Below are 12,948 nucleotides of genomic sequence, written 5' to 3' on the forward strand. Positions count from 1 at the left end.
TGAGCAATCTCCCAACTCATCTCTGGTCTCATTGCTGTTTCACGCAGAGGCTCAGGCAGCGGGCTGCGCAGGCGTCGAGAGGACTGGAGAGGACTGGAGAGGACAAATCTCGGTACGCCTGCGTGCTCTTCGGACTTGGAGGGGCGTAGAAAGGAGGCCATATTGTACAGTTAAATTGAAAGGAAGAAAATAATTTGTCCCATCCACCTACGCGGGCCGTCGCTCTATTCCGGCAGTTTTCCGAGGCATCGCCAAGTGCATCGGAACCCCGAGGATCGTACGCTGCTGAGGATCGATCGGGCGTCGACTGTGGTCTCCTACGGCTTGTAAATAAATACAAGCCCGTGCACTCCCTCCGGGTCAGGGCCACCCTCTATCCCATCGACAGAGGAGTTCTTGCTGCCGTCGAAGATGGGCACTCGGGACGACGAGTACGACTATTTGTTTAAAGGTATCTAGCCCAGCATATTCCCTAATAGGACTTCCTAGTACTCGGCCAATGAATTGCCCTTTATCCCGAGGATCGGCAAGAAGGCCGTTATACGCTATTTCGAGCGGCATGTCTGGTGACGTTGGACTCTAACGTCACAATATGCACGATGAGTCCGATATTCGTTACTGGGACGTTGGATTCTCTGCCATGGACAATGTCTCTTTTGCTCGCAAGACAATTGTTCCTTATCGGTTCTTCTGTCATTCCTTTGGTTGCTTGTGCCAAGTCTTTGGATGTGTTTTACGAGCCTGGTATCTTGATACATTTTGTACCATGGATAAATATTTTGTCTTGGATCCTTCCTTCAAGATCGTATCTTCCTTCTATGTTGCTCGATATACCGATAAAAATATTGAGTTGTTTAAGGAACATGGATTTATGATACCAGACCGTAGGCATTAGGTTTTTCCTTTTTACTTTTTCGTATGTATATATTTTAGATCCTACAAATGGCTAAAATTTATTGAGCAATTATGTGTTTAATACGCTCATGGTTACTAGCGAAGTTCTCTAATAAAATTATATAAAAAGTAGTATCTTCAATATCGTGATAAAATGATATTTCTTTTTGGCAATGCGGCTATTGCTTTAATAGTATGACGTTTGCGATTGATGTTTCATTGGTGTGTCTCTGTGTATCTCTCAATTGATCGATTTAAATACTTAACGTTCCTTTCACTAAAGCTGTGATGCCAAGCAGCCGATACATATTGAATTCATTTTTTATAACAATTATTATTATTAACGGATTGGGTATTCAAACTGTCATATCTAGAACTATTTTTAAATAAATACTTGATAACATCTTGCTCTCCAATGCTTTACAAGTTAGATAATTACATACATACATCGTAATCCTTAATATTTTAAAGTGAATTATCAGCCTGAAATTTCTTTATTATCTTGAATGGATATATAAATCTAGAAAAAGTTTGTAGACAATTTCATTATCTCCACGAATTTACGAGATTTAAATGTTTGCAGTGGTTCTCATTGGAGACTCTGGAGTAGGAAAGAGTAACCTGTTGTCCCGATTCACACGGAATGAATTCAACTTAGAGTCAAAATCCACCATAGGTGTAGAGTTTGCAACACGCAGTATACAAGTAGATGGAAAGACCATCAAGGCCCAAATATGGGATACTGCTGGACAAGAGCGCTATCGTGCAATCACTTCAGCGTGAGTATTCAAGAAATGATTAATACGTAATTCAAATTATTTTGTAGAAACAATTTGGAAAATACCTTTTGCATTCTGGGCACTAAATTCTACAAGACCAAAGGTCATTACTTTCCATTGTAAAATATGGAAATTGATTCTGATTATTTGATTGTGGGTGTAAATGGAGAATTTTCTCATTAGAAATGACTCATTGTGAGTCAGAAAATGACATGAGCACGCCGGTCTTCTTTCTTTATAGTTCAGTTGATGTTAAACGTGTGTTAAGGCAAAACTCTTATGAATTGCAAGAGTTCAGTTTTCTTCATATTAAGAAAATTGAACTTCAAAACAATGATATAATATTATTATTGTTAGTAATTATCAAATTAACGATAATTTTGATTCTTAAGGTTCTTGTATATCATTTTAAAGGTCGACCTTTGTGCATGCTTTGGTATATATGTAAATGCTGAACTTGGTTATGTTAATAACATGGATATCTCATCCATGGCAGTGTCAGGCCTCATGACGGATATTTGTATACTGCATTAATGTTTGTTATACTTCTTAGATTAATAAAATAAAACGATAATTGTGATAATCAGTTAATTCTTGTAGATATTATCGAGGTGCCGTTGGCGCTTTATTGGTATATGATATAGCAAAGCACTTGACATATGAGAACGTAGAAAGATGGCTGCGGGAATTACGAGACCACGCCGATCAGAACATAGTAATCATGCTTGTGGGTAATAAGTCGGACTTGAGGCATCTGCGAGCTGTACCAACGGACGAGGCCAAAGTCTTTGCCGAAAAGAACGGTCTTTCGTTTATTGAAACGTCTGCTCTGGATTCGACCAATGTGGAGACAGCTTTTCAGAATATATTAACGGGTAGGGTACATTTACGGTTCTATGATTAAAGTCATGATTTACAGGCAGAAACCTAACAACTGTGTGAGTGACTCTCCTTTCCATTGATTTTCAGAAATCTACAGAATCGTTTCACAGAAACAAATACGAGATCCACCCGAAGGAGACACAATTCGACCTCAGAACGTAGAACCTATCGACGTCAAACCGACAATGAGCTCCGAAGGAATTCGTAAGCAATGCTGCCAGTGACTCGTCTCGCTGCTTCAAATGTGAGTATGCTTGCTGTTCACAAATTCAGCTGTCAATGGTTTCTGTTTAGTCTATGTTACTTTAAGAATTCGAGCTTAAGAAGAAAATTTCTGTAATGTTACATCTTTTTATCGTGACAATTATGTGGACCTTTGGGTCTTGATTTTAGAAGCGGTAATACAGAGGGAAGGAGGAAAGAAGCGATGACTGGCGGTACATATAGCAGGTGCACATTAGCACGAGAGACAAGACTATGTGTATGGGCCAGTAAACTCGTATGCTAGAAGAGTCGTTAGCCTGACCAAAGGCTCAGGGGGAACGTCGCAGACTATCCATTTAACACGTACCACATGCAAAAGTGCGCACTTAACGCATTCGTGCAACAAAAATCCGAAACGAGAGGGGAAACAGATCTAGTGAGTCAAAAATTGTGAAAGAACAAGGGAAAGAGGCGTAGATCGCGCTTCAAAATGTGCATATTGCGGTATACGGTAAGAAAAACGATACACGCTGTGGTCCACGCACCATTCTGCCCTCTATTTAAATTTGTCTTATTTACCATATATATAAAGTCGATATATATATATAATTATGTTACGATAAATGAATGTTGTATTATCGCTTCCTTGTAATATACACACACACACAATTCTTCTCTACGCATAGTGTGGCCGTGAGTATATAAGCAAATTTATCAAACGATAACACGTCTCTCTTACACGGTACGAGAAAAGACTACGCGAGCTTACATTGTAATGTACGTTGAGGGGAAATGTGACAGGGCAGCGTTGGGAAATGGTGGAGAGAAAAACTTGAAGAGAGCCTGCATAAGATGAAAGACGAAAAACGCCATTGCTCACCATGAACTATCTCGCGACATTCACACACGTAGTTTTGACAACCACTCCGTAACTACGCGCTAGGCACTAAGTCCACACACGCTTTTTCAATTGCATTAATTTTTACTGAAAGAAAAAGAGTGAGAGAGAAAGCGAGAGCGAAAGCGAAAGATTCAGAAAAAGGGATAGAGCATGTGAGCTAGCTCTCTCTGTGTGTGTATGTATGTGTGTGGTCGCGTGCGCCTACTGGTATACGAGAGAAGGAGTGAGAGTGAGAAAGAAAGGCTCGTTAAGCGCAGCAGTGTAAGGATCACAACCATAGTAACATTTATAAGGTGTAATAAGAGCCGCCCGGGAAAGTGTTATTTTGAGTACCTTTTCAAGTTGTGAATTACGTTATCGAAGGCGGGTGTTGACACCGTTGAATGTTTCACGAGCTCGTTGAAAGCCACGACCCTCTGTCGTATCGTTAATTAAGCTAAGAGCGAAGCAAAGCATTGTAAATTCAGATCTGTCTACGCTTTTTGCGCACTACACACGAGAGATTAATGAAAATACAAGTATCTATCTTATGGATATGCTTTAGAAGAATCACTGGGATGAAACATTAAACACGTCGTTAGAAAAATATTTTCAGTTATGTGTGTTGATCCGTGACCTAAATGCCTTTCGAGTCTTTTGCTTTAAAAAATTTAAAGTGCGGGTTATGCATAATTTATTAATGTTTGGGTACGTCCAAATATAGTAAAAGTGGGTTTCTATTTTCTGCAGAAATGTTCATTAATAAATCAGGGGAGCGTAAAAATATGTAATTTATAGGAAACAGATTTTAATGCACCTTTTATTTTTATGATTGTTGTGGCATCAGTCAAGGTATTTTAAGAATTATCTTTACACGCTGTTATGAAGACTAATTCTTTCGTGTTGGAAAAGAAACGTGTGCAAGTAAACTTGTACCCACATATACATACATACAGTACATTTATGCGAATGGAAAATCAATTAATAAGGGAGTGAAAGTATGTCACTGGTTTTGTTATTATTACTGCTTATACGAATGAGGAATCATCTTTGGAATGATTATTGAAATCAAGACTGCATTATAATGCATTTACATGTTTCGTTTAACATATTCAACTGCTGTCCATCGTAATAGGTCAATTTGTCATTTTTAGTGACTTTTCTTTTTTAAATATGATCAATGTATATACTATAGTGTAATTCTTTAATATCACGTTCGGTAAGCCACTTATTCACGCGTGTCAGAGTGGAAATCTAGGTTACATTTGATCTCACCTCTGTACTTTTTTTCTCCAAAACTTCTCCGAAATTTGTTTCTATGCACAATATTTAAATAGATATTCAACGCTTTGTACTCTGAAGTCGCCTCTAGTGTGACAACAGGCAGATTAAGATAAGAATTGGTAGTCTAACGAATGAACTCAAGTGCAAGTATCTGATCGTCATTATAACGGGTCAATGATTCTGTACGTGGCATTCATACATTCAAGCTCGAAATGGTCACAATTAGTTTAACCAAAAATTCTTGATTGGTTTGTCGAAGAAATTTTGATATTACTTTAGGAAATTGTTTCTGCCCAAACTGTGCGCGGGGTTGACAACGATAAGTTGCTAAGAAATAGTTGGAATTGATGCCGGTTCAAGACGTATGGTACTTCTTTGGGCAATTCCATTGCTTTGAGATTTTTGCCTCCATTCCAGCCACCTCAGGAGATCTGGATTTAAGGACGTGTCGTTTGGATCACTGCGAGCTTCCAATTGTTGATAATAAGCTTCACGTAACAATCGAAAAGTTTGAATGTTTCTATATGGTTGTTGAGTCATCGGGTCTAGGTACCTTGCCGGAAGCCTGGGTATGGCACAAATAAAAATTTTAATTTTTTGTTTTTGTGACAGTAAATTCTAGCTAATATATAATTAATTTCAGTTTTTAGTACAACCTTGTGATAGAGCATAGAGCTTTCAATGGTGGTCTGAGTTGTGCCGTCTTTTTGAAGGCTTCTAGAAAAAGTTGTTCATTTTCAAATGTGACGAAAGTTCTTTCATAGAAAAGACCAGTTTCTACACATTGAACATCCGTTTCCTTATGAGAAGTACTTATGGTAGCTGGATTAGCTCGTTTTTCCTCTTTGCTTCTTGCTTCCGCATCAGGGGTTAAAGTTTCCTTTGATGTATTACTGAAATAATTGAAATGTAATAACAGATAGTTTTAAAATAGGTTATGAGAGTGTTTGTATATTAATTACTGTTCTTGGAGCAAGGTCAATTCAGATGGATCGGTGTCTGGGTTTCCGGTCATCATTTTTTCGTCGTCAGCTTCTACATTAATTTTTTCATCCTCTTTTTCCAATAATGTGTCAGTTAAAACCATCACAGGCATGGCTAGCGACTGATAACGAATCATTGGGCCAGTTTGTATCTTTCGTATCAAGCGTGTGTTCTTTTTTTCATTTTCCAGTTTTTGATATTTTTCTGGAAAAGAAAACAAGACAATTAAGTTATGTTAGCGCCCTCATAGCGCCCAATTATAGCAATTGTTATGCAATACCCAATGACTTTAAATTCAGCTCCTCTGTCAACAGAGCTTCTTCTAAAAGTTCCTGTTGCGTTGGTTTCCAAACATCGTGTCGAACAAGTTTAACTTTTTTTTTTTGATCCTCATTTCTTTCTTTCAGTCTTCTTTGAGTTGCTGCTGATTTTGCCGCAGTAGATCGACGAATAGATTTTCGCTCTAAAATAAATATATGATAAGCATTATAAAAGTACGCTTGATATCACGCAATATTACCTGATTTATCCAATATAGGTCGAGTAGATTTTGGTGGTCTCTTTTTCTTTACTTTTGGTGTCAACTGTGGAGTAGACGTCACCTTTGGCTCCTTATAGGCCTTCGTAACTAGTCTCCGTTTTTTCCTTGGCCCTTCTTGCTCTGGATCAGAAACAGGCTCGTCATTTTCATCTATACTAAAATCTGAATCCACTTCGTCTTCGCCTTCGTCTTCCTCCCTTTAAGTTAATAAATAGTACAATATGAAATACTAGAAAAATAGTAATAGCTTAGACCTTCACTTAGAAGATATTTACATGTAGTCATGATCTTGTTCAACTTCTTCGAATCCTCCGTATGTCGTTTTATAAAAATCGTCGTCTTCTTCTTCATTCAATAATTTTGCCATTTTATTACCGGCATTTGATCGTCTTTCTCTTGTCAGTGCCATTGTGATGGTTTAAGACGTAAACCTTTCCTTTTAAAAGAAACGTGGTACTAAAAAATATAAATATTTCACCTACAAATATGTAATAATATTTCAATTTTCAGGTTAGAGTTGTTTTATATCTGATCAGATACTAAATCTCCATCGTCGGTATTTATTCAATACGGGATTAGATAAATCCTGCTTTGAGTGCGTCCCCACCAACCGGGTTTATTTAATACCGAATTAACTAGGCGCGGAGACGTGCCCCGTAGCGGGATTCTGTATGTCATACTAGTAAATTCTCTTGCTGCTAATGAAAATGGGTCTGAGGCATCGCGTAATTCTCTTCTTATAATAAGGTTATTATTACGTCCCCGAATACGATGGTTGCCAAAAATAAAAACACCCAGGAGGTGTTCCATATTAAGTTTCGGTGTTACAATCCGTGGAAGATGGCGTTCACGGCGCTTATTTTTCTATCTTTTCTTGCATGCTTCATCATTTCGCTTAAAAATTTGTGTCGAGCCTGTTCACATGAATGGTCTCGCATTTTCACCACCAAAAATATTCCGTGATTCTGTCAGCTACTCATTTTTCACATTTTCGCTCAATTTGCTTTACATAATAGACTCCCTGATTCCACAACCCGAGTTAACCGAAGTTTACCTGGTTTACACCGGGTTTCAACGTACTGCAAACTAATAAAACCTCGATTAACTTGAGTTGTGGAATCGGGCTTTAAACTTCGGTTAACTCGATTTGTAGAACCGGGTCTGTTTCCGCCGAACGTAGAGCGCTAAGCATAAATTCTTTTACACCGCAGTTTAATGTGATGATTTGAAAATATGTCATTGATAAAATTCGTATACTGCTTCATTTAGTTTTAAGTAAAGATCGGAAGAAAAAATTTAATCGGAATTAAATTCTACCCACAGTAAGTTCGCAGATCGGTACTGTCATTATCATTGCTCTGAAGGAAAATGTAATTCTTATCTTTTAAAGTATTTTATTACATTCAAGGAACATACATAAATTCATAAAGCCTGCATTATTCTTCAAGTGTAATTCTTAAAGCGGAAAGTTAAACAATCAATACTTGAAGGACAAGTATGAATGAGGAGGAATTGAAGGAGTACATAGAATGTATGATATGGTAATACATTTTGTTACTTAAAACAAAAATTAAATATCATTACAAAGCTGTGCGCATAAAAAATGCACTTTTTTTTAATGATAGCAACACCGTGAGTGCCTGTTTGTTGGAAAGAAGACTAAAATTTGACTATACATTCAGATAGACAAAGAAAATTATTGTTTATACAGTGTTAAAATTGATATTATTTCAAAGTACATACATAATTTGCGCAAGGAAGAATTAGCGTACATGTTAAAATAATAATTATTCGTATATGTAGGAACACTTGGGCCTAAATGCTACAGCAATATAGCTCACATACCGACAACTACTGACTTGAATTTTCTTTGTCATAAAGGTACTCAAAGAGACTCTTATCGATAACGGTAAATAAATTTGATTCTTGGTTCAGTTTTGTAAGTAGATGCTTAGCTCACAAGCGAAAGGAACCAAACGCTCTTGAAATGCAGTCTCTTTTTTTCTATCACTACTTCATCGACCACTTAATTCCTTATTATCTATGAGCAACTAATTAGGCAGCGATAGGTTATCGCTTAGAATGTCACTTCAGCACTGGTGTAAAAATAGTTTCATTTGACTAAGCAAAATAGGAAATTGTTTATTTGTTACATGTTGCCTTTGGGTATATTTTCATCAATCCATAGTTATGTATATTATTCTGTTCACTCGAGTTCTTTTTTATCATAGGTTTTGAAACTCTTATCATTCTCCAATTGCTGTTACCATTAGGAACATATAGTAGTTTATATATTTCTCATACATGTTCTTAAAGGAACTTGACGTGATGTATCCTGATAATGAGATTTCACCTTGTACATTGATACTATGTAATCTTTGAATCACACGATTTTTATAATTTGGTCTTGCAGGTTTGTATTATCTTTATAGGTGTTTGTATGTAGGTTTATGGGCTTTCTTATTAAAGCAGCAATAACTGCTCTGTGCGTTATTTTCAGAGGAAGCAACAAAAAGTAACATCTTTTTATAAGAATAATGAAAGAATGAATCATCTTGAAATGAGGATGCAGTAAGTTTCTATTTAACGTAAAAACTGAAACGGCATGAGCTAATATGTACGACATTTTAATACTTTAAAACTTTCTTTTGCTCAAAATATTGGTATAGGTTTTAACATTTGTTAACCCATTCACACAGTGGACAATGACCATGCATTCTGTTTTAGATTAAGAGTGTCTCTTAAAACATCTATCAGAGAAATGATTACTGGAAGTACATTAATGAAGTTTTTTTTTGTTTAATTCTTGCCACCTTTTCTGTAATCAGTTCACTGACAGTTTTATTCATTTCATCAAGCATATTGCATGATTAAGATAAATGAAAAGGTTACCAAAGCACAATGTTTTGCGGCAGAGAGAATGCATGGGTGTTTGTGAAAAACAATAGCATCACGAGAATGGTAGGATGTAACGATTGGTATTGTTTGCTACATGAGAGTAAAATTATTATTAGATAACCTAGCTTACTCGAATGTTCATTCAGTGATGCACTGAAGCTATCGAATAAAACTCCCTGGTTTTACTTAAGTAAATTACTTATTACAATTTTGTAAGAAAACAGGACGAAAGGATCAATTTTTAGCGACAGTAGAATTACTTTACATTAATCTTGAAGCAACACTATATTATCTGCCTGCCATGCAATGTTAATTATAATGTTTGATCTTAGAGTTGGAATTTTATCTCTGATCAACTGTTCGTTCTACCATTCTGTGATTCTGTACTATTGTCGTCTACGTCAGGCGTGTTTTTTATATACTTATTATTAGTAAGATTTCCTTCAGTTTGAAAGACACGTATTGCTCCTATGACCATCAAACAAAACCAGTATACTTGAGGGAAAAGAAGAATGGCAATACTGATCTTACACCCACGTGGTAGTCCCAAGAAAGCCTGAAAAGCATACGCAAAATTATGTAAACCATTTGAAAAAAACTGAAACAATGACCTTGTTCCATTTATTTTCAATCGAGCTTTGTATATTTTCAATTAGTTACGTGGCTTCTTTATTTCTGTACTCACTTCAAAGTAAGGGAGACCAATAATTTGGCTGTACACATAGCACAAATATGGAAACATAGCAACCCTGCATATGAAAAAAGTTAGGATCATGATCAACCCGTTAGTCCTGTACAGATTAGTGGCCTTCATCTGTAAATTGAGTTTGTCGTTGAAGGAATATAAGTAATTTTTAATAGCGCTCAAATGATGATTATTAGGGGAATGGACTTACACATCATTACACGTCACCTATAGTCTTAAGCCTCAATTTAGTCCTGTGATTATTGAAGAGTCGATTGAGTAACTGCTTTTCCCAGATCAAAGCATTATCTGTAGGATAAGCAGCTACATTGCCGACTCGTTACTAGACTCAGGACTAAATTAGATCTTAAAAACCATTGTAAACCCACATTTATTTTATGATACAGATTTTCGTTAGTATTAGTAATACTGTAACATACCTTTAGCCTGCTAAGAATTCCTCTTAGGGATACAAACGGTGTACTAAGTTCCATCAAGTATACAAATCCAAAGATGCAATCGCCCAAGCCTTTTCGTAAGTACTGTAAATCAGATTAGATGAAAATAAGTTACAAATCTACCATCACACATGTTTCTCAATTCAAGTCCAAAGAGAAAAACTTACTACAATGATTAAGAAGCCAAAACTTCCAATGAAGAGGTGATGCATAATCATGACTGGTTGTGTTTTCAAATAGTAGCAAAGGTTGTTGAAGTATCCTTTACCTTTATTTTGCCGTTGGGATTCTGTGCTATTACAGTGCACTTGGTACATTGACCAAATGTCATAAAAAAAATAAGAGGCTCCAAACCATGCATACGCTTCGCTCATGAAATGAGAGGCGTGCAAGAACGATCTGGTACATGACCACATGCACACTATAGTTCCGGTTATACAGCTTAATGCAGCTTGCACGGCAGAAACTATTCTAAAATAATGAGGTCACCTATAGTTTATATAATATTTACCAACCATCTTAAATTTCATATTATTGTCATGATTTTCTTACTTGTTAGATATATCAAAAACATCCGATAACTTGAGATGATATTTCTTTCGTATTCTAGAACCAGTGCGAGTTCGTAATGCGACGCTATTGAGAAAGTCAAAGAGTGACAGAAAGAATATAAATCCTAGAGCAGACAGGCAAGCACCGCGTCTTAAACCAATCTTGTCTCCTGGGGATAAAACGGCAACCGTGCATACTGCCATGCTTAGGGAACCCACTGTTGATACCAGCGAAACGGACATGTCTCCGCAATTGGTGGAAATCTAATTAACAATTGTTTTTTAACGTTATCATAAAATAAGAAGAAAATGTATCGTTAATTTACGAGGTACTACAATTTTCTAAGTATATCAGAATTTGGAGCCATTTTCGGATCTTCAATAACATCGTTACACTGATTTTTAATATGTTTATTATATATGAAGTTCGCTATCATATGAATTATTAATGGGCACATCCGTTGAATCTAATTTAGGAGAATATGCGTAAACTATGGCAATAATCGCAACTTGGAAAGGTTACGCCATATAAAGGTGACTTTATAAATCATATTTTAAAACTATTAAAGATGGTTCTGTGATGCTCCGTCAATATCGAAGGGCCAAGATCTTATCTTATCTTATCTTATCGATCGATTACTCAATTTTGCCCAGCAACATACGCAAAATATCCGACAGATCGTTCCAAGTATTCTACTGCAGTTTCCGAATTATTACTACATACAATGTTAGCGATATTAAGGGAAGGATTTGCCTGCAATCCGAATGAAAATTCCTGTGGGAAAGTTCTCGCTGTTCCCTCTTTGGCACAGCAGGGGCCCAACAAATCGCAACACTAACTTATATTGTATTTTCATAATATGAGAACATCTTTAAATGGGGTAGTTTTAAACATAAAACTACGTACATCAAAAAGTGATAATCTTATATCGGCATTGCATTGCGATTCGTATTATGCATTCCATAATGTTCCGCTGTAGTACAAGGAACGAGACTCACCATTTTATTTGCGTTCATATTACTCATTTGTGTAATCCGTTTTTTTTAGTTTCCTCAACGAACGTGTCGGTCTTCAATTTGCCGGGTCTCGACAGGGTTCAAGGCATGTTTTGACAATTTCATACATGTACAGCGACGTTAGATCTCACGCCGACGGACAAGTTTGACGTTTTGCAATATGCCCTTCGGTATCGTGACATTTCGGGGGAAAAAGACGTATCGCGAGAGGCGAATCGTTTTGGCGAGTCGAGGGGCAGAGACGAGATCGAAGACGGTCCTCGCGGACCGCCTCCGTGATCGCCCGCACGTGCTGCCGCCGAGTGGCGTCGGGGAAAGGCTGATGACGGCGAGGGAGAGTGGCGCCATCTGCCGGCAGTCGATGGGGGCGTGGTCGATGCGGTCGGCGGCCGCCAGTCGCAGCCACCGGCTGGTCGCGGCTAGTCGTTCCAGGGGGGTCCGGCGCGGAGGTCGCGGCGAGCGCGCGCGTTGGTGACCGCTAGGGAGTTTGGTGCCTGCTCGCTGGCAGGCCGCTCACAACAGTGTCCACTTTCCAACATGGCGGATCAATTTGTGTTGTATTATCATGTGACGGAGCGAGATCCGCGGTCATAAGGCGACGAGTGCGCGAATACCCGGTGGAAATCCCGCGGCCGAGGAACCGGAAGGAACTGGGGCCACGATGGCGGACGCGAAGAGCCCGCCGTTCGGGGATATCAAGCGACCGGAGGAGGTGGTGGCGATGGCGATGAACGACAGCCTGAAATTCGCCGTGCTCATCGGACTCATCGAGGTGGGACAGGTGTCCAATCGGGAAGTCGTCAACACCGTTCTTCATTTGGTAAGTGGCCGCCGTTGTCGACTCCCGTGTCTATCGGTCGTCCGGGGAGGTGGACGCGCGACGCCTTCGGA

The 12,948-nt window shown here is 38.1% G+C and overlaps 4 protein-coding genes across 15 annotated transcripts in view; 2 read left to right on the top strand and 2 right to left on the bottom strand.

The window, feature by feature from the left end:
- Positions 1 to 56: 56 nt before the first annotated feature.
- On the top strand, positions 57 to 4,248 carry LOC105703421 (ras-related protein Rab-11A). Its single transcript, XM_012431807.2, has 5 exons — positions 57 to 451; positions 1,478 to 1,673; positions 2,274 to 2,548; positions 2,643 to 2,799; positions 2,949 to 4,248. Exons 1-4 carry the CDS (start codon positions 412 to 414, stop codon positions 2,777 to 2,779), a joined length of 648 nt encoding a protein of 215 aa, XP_012287230.1. The 5' UTR covers positions 57 to 411; the 3' UTR covers positions 2,780 to 2,799; positions 2,949 to 4,248.
- A 197-nt stretch (positions 4,249 to 4,445) lies between these two features.
- Positions 4,446 to 7,175, bottom strand: LOC105703420 (vacuolar protein sorting-associated protein 72 homolog). Its single transcript, XM_012431806.2, has 6 exons — positions 6,724 to 7,175; positions 6,428 to 6,645; positions 6,188 to 6,370; positions 5,886 to 6,111; positions 5,580 to 5,816; positions 4,446 to 5,488 (listed from the first exon to the last, which is right to left on the bottom strand). The coding sequence occupies exons 1-6, from the start codon at positions 6,855 to 6,857 to the stop codon at positions 5,251 to 5,253; spliced, it is 1,236 nt and encodes a 411-aa protein (XP_012287229.1). The 5' UTR covers positions 6,858 to 7,175; the 3' UTR covers positions 4,446 to 5,250.
- Positions 7,176 to 7,825: 650 nt separating this feature from the next.
- On the bottom strand, positions 7,826 to 12,320 carry LOC105703442 (protein FAM57A). The gene is made up of 6 exons (XM_012431849.2): positions 12,040 to 12,320; positions 11,042 to 11,304; positions 10,657 to 10,960; positions 10,472 to 10,573; positions 10,032 to 10,160; positions 7,826 to 9,902 (listed from the first exon to the last, which is right to left on the bottom strand). Exons 1-6 carry the CDS (start codon positions 12,064 to 12,066, stop codon positions 9,699 to 9,701), a joined length of 1,029 nt encoding a protein of 342 aa, XP_012287272.1. The 5' UTR covers positions 12,067 to 12,320; the 3' UTR covers positions 7,826 to 9,698.
- A 179-nt stretch (positions 12,321 to 12,499) lies between these two features.
- LOC105702683 (neurobeachin) overlaps positions 12,500 to 12,948 on the top strand; it is a 107,438-nt gene continuing 106,989 nt past the window's right edge. For all 12 annotated transcript variants that reach the window (XM_012430421.1, XM_012430496.1, XM_012430431.1 and 9 more), the window contains exon 1: positions 12,500 to 12,877. In XM_012430421.1, coding sequence (XP_012285844.1) covers positions 12,719 to 12,877 — 159 coding nt within the window. In that variant the 5' untranslated portion in view covers positions 12,500 to 12,718. The remainder of the gene's footprint in view (positions 12,878 to 12,948) is intronic.

The sequence above is a fragment of the Orussus abietinus genome, unplaced genomic scaffold (genome assembly GCF_000612105.2).
Source record: "Orussus abietinus isolate OABI.00-Male unplaced genomic scaffold, Oabi_2.0 scaffold100, whole genome shotgun sequence".
NCBI lineage: Eukaryota > Metazoa > Arthropoda > Insecta > Hymenoptera > Orussidae > Orussus > Orussus abietinus.